The sequence below is a fragment of the Pundamilia nyererei genome, unplaced genomic scaffold (assembly GCF_000239375.1).
Source record: "Pundamilia nyererei isolate P.nyererei 1_Seehausen unplaced genomic scaffold, PunNye1.0 scaffold00428, whole genome shotgun sequence".
Classification (NCBI taxonomy): domain Eukaryota; kingdom Metazoa; phylum Chordata; class Actinopteri; order Cichliformes; family Cichlidae; genus Pundamilia; species Pundamilia nyererei.
Window position 1 is genome coordinate 3,761 of NW_005187829.1, and position 7,557 is coordinate 11,317.

General features: G+C 40.8%; 2 protein-coding genes across 2 annotated transcripts in view; both read left to right on the plus strand.

The window, feature by feature from the left end:
- Positions 1-3: 3 nt before the first annotated feature.
- On the plus strand, positions 4-1,994 carry LOC102209634 (beta-1,3-galactosyltransferase 2-like; the record flags this gene model as incomplete). The annotated part of the gene is made up of 1 exon (XM_005753446.1): positions 4-1,994. A coding segment is annotated over one exon (970 nt), but the record flags the coding sequence as incomplete, so codon positions are not given.
- A 1,165-nt stretch (positions 1,995-3,159) lies between these two features.
- LOC102207585 (UDP-GalNAc:beta-1,3-N-acetylgalactosaminyltransferase 1-like) overlaps positions 3,160-7,557 on the plus strand; it is a 7,534-nt gene continuing 3,136 nt past the window's right edge. Inside the window, exon 1 of the mRNA XM_005753440.2 lies at positions 3,160-4,036. Within this exon, the coding sequence (XP_005753497.2) occupies positions 3,160-4,036 (877 nt within the window). The remainder of the gene's footprint in view (positions 4,037-7,557) is intronic.

A 7,557-nucleotide genomic window follows, 5' to 3' on the forward strand; every position in this document is an offset into this window, starting at 1 on the left:
GAGGCACCTAAAAGGCATCTTCATTTGCATTGCAGCAGCAGTGATTTTCATCTTTTTCTATCTCAATTCCAACAAAGTGGTTAGGAACATTCCTTATCAACCAGCATCAGCAGAGCCACATTGGGAGGATCCAGGACCATATCATGTGGCCTACCCACGAAACTACAAATTCATCATGGATGACATGCCTACATGTAGGACCACAACTCCTTTCCTTATTCTGATGGTTCCTGTTGCACCCGGTAATGTGGCAACTCGGGATGCCATCCGGCAGACGTGGGGAAATGAGAAGCTGGTTCTGGGTCAGCAGGTAGAGACTGTCTTCATAGTGGGCCTCCCTGGTGGAAGTGATGCTAAACATCAGCAAGAGAAGCTTCAGCAGGAGAATCAGCTGTACCATGACCTGATTCAGAGCAACTTTCAGGACAGCTACTATAATCTGACTATCAAGACTATGGTCATGCTGGAGTGGCTGGCTGCACACTGTACAAAGGCTTCCTTTGTCATGAAGATCGACTCCGATGTTATACTCAATGTCCCGAATCTGGTGAAACTGTTGGTGGATCCTAGCACAGCTAAGCAAAACTATATGACTGGGCTGGTTTGGTGGCATAGTCCTGTTTTAAGGAACCCATTTATAAAGTTCTACATGCCTCGATCTGTGATTGCTGAATCAGAGTACCCCCCGTATCCGCTCGGCTTTGCCTACGTCATGTCACTAGACCTTCCTGGGAAGATCTTGGGAGTGTCACCTCAGATCAAACCGATCTACATTGAAGATGCTTACCTCGGCATGTGTCTGAAACGCCTGGGCGTATCTCCTACTGACCCTCCAGAAGAAACAATGTTTCTTGTCAATCCCAGCCATTCTCTGAGCAGCTGCAGTCTTTCAAAGCTGATCGCTTCGACAACAACAAGCATCTTGCAAATGAATGGCTACTGGGAGAGGATCAAACGGGGAGTTCAGTGCTGAAGGTTTTCCAAAAAGAGTGAGAACCTGAATTTGGCTAATGGATAAAACAAAAATGAAATATTGCGTATTTATTATGTGGCAAAATGGAGATACTTTTGTTACATCTTGCCAAATCTGATGATTAGGCCAAGTTAACAGAATTATTTTTCTCTAAAAAAAAAAAGAAATAATAATAATAATTACAAGTTAGAACTTTGTGTTTGGTGATATTGAAATATTGCTAAATTGGCAAGAGATGAAATGATACTGTTCTCAACTTTTTATTGGAATCAATCAGGCCTTCTTTGTCCTCAGCTCAAGTAAGAGATGTTTAATTTACTTTTATGTCCTCTTGTATTTACCTTCTCCACCTCTTTTGTGTTTCTGTACTTTTTACCCTCCGGCCTGTGTTCGTCTTTATATTTGTTGTTATGGTATGGTTTGATACTTGCTGTAGAACTTCCAACTGACGAGATGATAAGATGACATTACTGTGCAGTTGCTTTAACAATAGCTAAACATCCAAATGACCACAATCCATAATTGTTAATGAAGTGTACTGTTTTGCTATGGTATTTTGTTATGATGTAGTCGACTACTTAAGTATATTGTAATAGCCCTGCGCTGTTTTGATGTTTGTTTTAATGTGTATATTTACTATAGATTGTGCATGTTGTTGATTCTTTTTTTTCTTTTCATTTGTTTGCTTGTTTTTTTTTGTTTGTTTGCATTGTAAACCAGCTTAGGATATAAAAGCTGTGGTGTTTTTCTTAGAGACAAGTTTTTTACATGAACTATGTCAAACTAAACTGATCTAAACTAAACTATGGGGCATGTATGATCCTGATGTGATGCAATATACGAAATGTACCATGACTGTGAAGAAAAAAAATTGGCCAGTACTGTGAATTCTACAGTTGTAGTTTGTCATAGTTCCACAAGATGGACGACTTTGATTCTATAAAATTTAAGCCACAAGTATGTTTAACGTGCTGCATATTTTTTAACCTCACTGCTTTAAATGTATGATCTAAGCTTCCTTCAAAACACAAAATACTAAAATATTATATTTAAAAACAAAACAAAACAACAACCTCATGTAATACCTTCCAATAACAATCAGTCGCTGATAGGATTGGTGTGCTGGGCCGGGCGGACTGCTTGTCTAAACCCCAGAGTGAAGGAGAACATCTCCTGTGTCTGGGTGCTAATTGCCCCTATGGGGGTGTTGGTGCTTGACCTGGGAGTATAGAGTGTTTATGGGTAGTGTGAGTGTACAGTATTCATTTCTGCATGTCTTGATGTTGGGTGTGTGAGGAAGGGGAATGCATGTGTGTGGCTGTTTGTCTATGTCTGTGTCAGGTCTGGTCTTACACTCCACCTCTCTTAGAACATCTCAGGCTCCCCCAGGAGCTAAAAGCACAGGGTTGTCCCTGCGGTGGTCCTCCTGGAGCTTTCATGGTGTGGTGGGCTTCTCCATGCCTTCTTCAGGTGTTGGTGGGCGGGACTGTGGCTCCCCACATACACTGTTAGACAGTTACAGTGGGAAACCTTATGAACACAAGCACACTCCTGCATGGCAAGACATGTTCACACAGATGTACAAGCAGGTACTCACAGACACATGTCATCTTGGGCTGCTGCTGCCTCTAAAAATATCTTTTATTATTAGTACTGTGTTCAGTAACAACATCACTGTTATTTATGTTGGTAGTTGCTCTGGTTTCTCTGCTCCCCCCCCTGCCTCTTCTCAACAACTGGCATTTTTTCTCTCTCTCTCCCTCTCTGTTAACTTTCTCCCCAACTTAACATTTTTTTTCTTTTTGTCTTTTCCCGTCCAGGTCTCTTTACTATTATACCATAGAGGATGGTATCAAAGGCTTTAGTTAAGACTGAGAAATAAAAATTGCATTCACATTTGCAGTTTTGTCTTCAAAAACTGCAGCATAAAAGTAGCTGGAAACATGCAACAGAAATTGGCAGTACTAAAGAGGCTGAACACAATAGCTGTGGGCTGTGTTCACCTGGATTGTACCTACATCATTAAGGAGGTGCATATCAAGTTGTTCTATAGGTTATAGCGCAGGATTTCAGAGGAGTGTTGATATGAGGCAGATTTCCCACTGAAGCATAAATCTTCAGTATCAGTGAGCTTAGAGATTTTCAGCTCTAACTCAAATGTTGTGAAGCTGTGCACTTTGTTAACAATGGCAAAGAAAGGTGATATAACTCACCACTTTTATCTTTCTTGTCTTTTTAGGGAACTTGTCCAGAGCACCTTTCCACAGAAGAAGATCTTATTTCATTCCTGGTTTCAGCTCCTGCTTCTATTTTGTGTTTTGGCCTTAGGCTTGTGTTACACCCTGTCCAGCCGCTCGCTGTCACTATGGCAGAGCTTCCCACTGCAGGAACAATACCAGTGGTTTTTAAACCAGAACAGTAGGGTTAATGCACCTGCTTACCGCATTCACCCCAAAAACAAAGTTATATTAAACAAAACCACTGAACCTTCGACTGTGCGATCTACCTCCCTCCAGTACCACCAAGCCTATCCACGCAACTACCATTTTCTTATGGATAACACAGAGGTTTGCAAGAACAAGATCCCATTCCTGGTTCTCATGGTTCCAGTGCAACCAAAAAATGTGGCAGCTCGGGACGCGATCCGCCAGACATGGGGCAAAGAAAACATAGTTCAGGGTGAGGTGGTACTCACTTTATTTATGTTGGGTGTCTCTAGAGAAGATGATGTTGAGAAGCTCAAACAGGAAAATTTGCAGCACCATGACCTGATCCAGAGTGACTTCACAGACAGTTATCTAAACCTAACAATCAAAACCATGGTGATCATGGACTGGCTAAGTACACACTGCCCTGCAGCAGCCTATGCCATGAAGATTGACTCTGACATGTTTCTGAATGTTGACAATCTAGTAATCATGCTAAAACAGCCGGGCATCCCCAAGACAAACTACCTGACAGGGATGCTTATGTGGAACAGACCAGTCATTCGTTCCAAGAACTCCAAGTGGTATGTGCCTGAGGAATTGTATCCAGAGCCTGAATACCCGACCTACACACTGGGTATGGGATATGTCTTTTCTAATCATCTTCCAGAGAAATATGTGGAAATTTATTTATTTGTATATTTTAAATGTGATTTAGGGTTACTGGGTTGTAAAGATGAAAGTGAGCTACTGCATTACATTTAAGGTTTTATCAAGAGCAATATGCAGGGAATTTACATTTGCATTGACCAATGGTACCTGGCTCCTCAGTTTCCTGTGGGACATTTTAATACTTGAAACATAAACTACTTGAAGGTATCCCAGGCAAGGTTTAATAAAAACTCTACAACTGATGCTTGTGTTTCAGCCATTTTGGCAGGGTTGACGGACGGGGTGGAGTTGTTTGTACAGCACAAGTTACCACATTACCTGGGGCTATCACCGTTGCCTGTGTGTTTGGTTTCCAGATACCATTAGGGTGCACTTAGGGGTGTGGTTATAATGTAGGCTAGAGGCACAACCTCACAAGCACACACAAAAAAGGGGTGAGAGGGGAGAAACAAACAGACAAATCCACTACAACTACTGATGCATTAGTGAAAGAATTCAGCACTTCACTTACTTCTTAAGGGTATGCGGAGCATTTTGAGAAAAAAAACTTGAAGTTACTTAAATGTGTTTAGAAATAATACAGCTGGGGTTAAGCTTTAAAGTGACTTCTAGTGAAAGGTGTGAATATTTTAAAAGATTATAAGGTTCATTTTACATATTAAATTATATTTAAATTAAATGGACTGTATAGGCAGCACGTTGGCACGGTGGTTAGCACTGTTGCCGCACAGCAAGACGGTCCTGAGTTCAATTCCACCATCAGGCCGGGGTCTTTCTGTGTGGAGTTTGCATGTTCTCCCCGTGTTTGCGTGGGTTCCCTCCGGGTACTCCGGCTTCCTCCCACCATCCAAAGACATGCAGCTTGTGGGGATAGGTTAATTGGATAATCCAAATTGTCACTAGGTGTGAATGTGAGTGTGAATGGTTGTCTGTCCCTGTGTGTTGGCCCTGCGACAGACTGGCAACCTGTCCAGGGTGTACCCCGCCTCTCGCCCTATGACAGCTGGGATAGGCTCCAGCGCCCCCCGCGACCCTGAAAAGGATAAGCGGAAGCGAATGGATGGATAAATGGACTGTTCTTATTCATTTGAATGTAATTAATATGTTTTTCCAAAACCTGAACGTTTGTGAGGAGTGTCATTCACATACTAGAGTCTATGATAATACCACAGTAGAGCACTGTCTTGTTTTTTTTTCTATCAGTGGGAAATCTGGGATCCTTAAAAGTCCTTAGAAGACAATTCAATGTGCTGAGCACTTTCAATGCTTTTAGACTATTCCTTTGTTTTAACTGTCTCATTGCATACATCTGTTAACTTCCTCTTGTGTCTTAGTCCGTCCCACCTGAAATAAGAGACACTGGCAGTAAAGAGTCATTAAGTCAAGGTTCACTGTATATCTTAAAGAAAAATGCACCTTAGTACGAGGGTTCTGATCTCAAAGATGGACAGCATTTAAAGGTTAAAATGGACTTGAAGACTGTAATTGATTCACGCTCTCTAATTACACAAACAGACTGCCAGAAACAGACTGCTTCCACCATGTATGTAGTACTTTATTTAGTATGCTGTAGTAATGAGGGATACACTTAGTGGAAATGACATTTACAATGGTTGACTGGTTATTTGCAACATGTAATGCCTCCGATTATTCAAAAAAAAAAAGGCAAAAACTAAGACTAAACACATGCCTATTTACATTTAACAAGATGTAGAATATCAAGTTTTATTCAAGGTCTGAAGTGTTGGGTTTGATGACGCTTGTACATCTTTGCCCACTGTGTAGTCTCATAGCTTTACTGGGCCATGATGGCGATCTTACATTATATAGTTGCAGGCAGATAAAAGAATTGATTTGTTGTTAAAGATAAAGAAAATGTTCTGCATGTAAAGAAAAGCATCTCACTCTCAGTTTGACATTTGTAGACTAATGTGGGCAAAATCTAAATGAAATTTTTTAATGTCATTTTTTTTTGCCTGTCTTGTCTGGCAGCTTCTTTGATTTTCGTTAACTGGGACTATAAAAACTCTGCCATCCATGGATGTTACTTTGACATGTACCACCTACCTAAGCATTGTTGCAGACTATTTACACTCTTTAATGCAAAAAGTATTCTGTGATGACCGTGACCTCTTTCAGCAGGATAATGCCAAAAAGGAAAAACGGTATGGTTTGAAGGGAAAAACAAGTTGGAGGTGTTAACTTTGCTTTAATCAAACGCACGACTGTGAATTTGGCCAGTGAGTTTTCCTGTTTTAAGTATGTGGATTTTTTTTGTTTTCTTGTTTGTTTGTTTTTGTTTGTTTTTTAAAAAAACAAACGCGGATGCGCGGATGTCATTTGCTTCCAACGTCAGAAACGGTTATTAGTTTTACACTGACGTTTCCTTGTAGCTCAGAAAACCAGTATTTCAACTACCTGTCAGGTGGGCCACTTACTGCCCACGTCACCCCTACTTGCGACCCGTATATCGACGTGAAGAAATATAATACAATTTGGCACTTGAAGCTACTTTTCTTTTGTTTCTGGGTGTTGAGTGTTTTTTCGGGTTTTTTTGTTGCTGTTTGTTGTACTGGTGCCAGCAGTAGCACAGAGCTCATTAAAGTTTGAGAATTCCAGAGTAAGTAAGGAAGTGACTTGACTGGGCGGTGCTCAGACTCAGGGCGTGGAGTTTACCTGTTTGATCTCCCTGTGGTTACACGTTGTAGGAACTCTCTGAAGTTTATCTGAATTCAAATGAAAAGAGAAATAGAAGAGCGCTTTTCACAAACAAGCGAATGGAAATCAAGGAACAACACAACCTACGTCAGTTTGTATTCCCGTGCTGAATAAACTCTCCATGCACGCTTTACTTTGTGCTCCGATTTAATGCCGAATGCAGGGGACAAAAACAGGTGAGCGCTGATCGCTGTTAATGGGACAAAGCATAACCGGATTCTGAAATAAAGAAAAGCTCTTCTCTTTAAGACGTAGTCCACTGACATGCTCCGAGGAAGCTCACAAAAAGCGGAAATAGTCGCTAAAAACGTACATTTATGGTGTTTATAATTTTTCTTTAATCTTCTTTATTTTATTTTCCCGTTCGGTCAGTGAACAGACAGGATGGCTTCACAAACAGTAAAAGCCGTGCAATTATTTTTTATTGTAATTTATTTTTTAAATTTATTTATTTATTTACTTATTTATTTATTTATTTCCGTGCAAATCTAAAGGTCAACTACAGGTCGCTGGACGCAGATGACCCAAAAGCAGGTTAAATGCTGATTGGCTGCTAAGAGGTCCGGTTGTGCCAAGGTAGGTATCCCCGACATAATTTGTTCCCCCTGAGTCGGGAGCACGCGCTGGGCTGTCCAAGTCACAGATATCCCACGTACTTGATTTTTAATTCAAACACGCTTGTTATAAGGACTTTTTACTCCTTTGAAGATGTTAGCTCTTTATACATTAAGATCACAGTGGGATAAACTTTCCCACATACTTTATTAT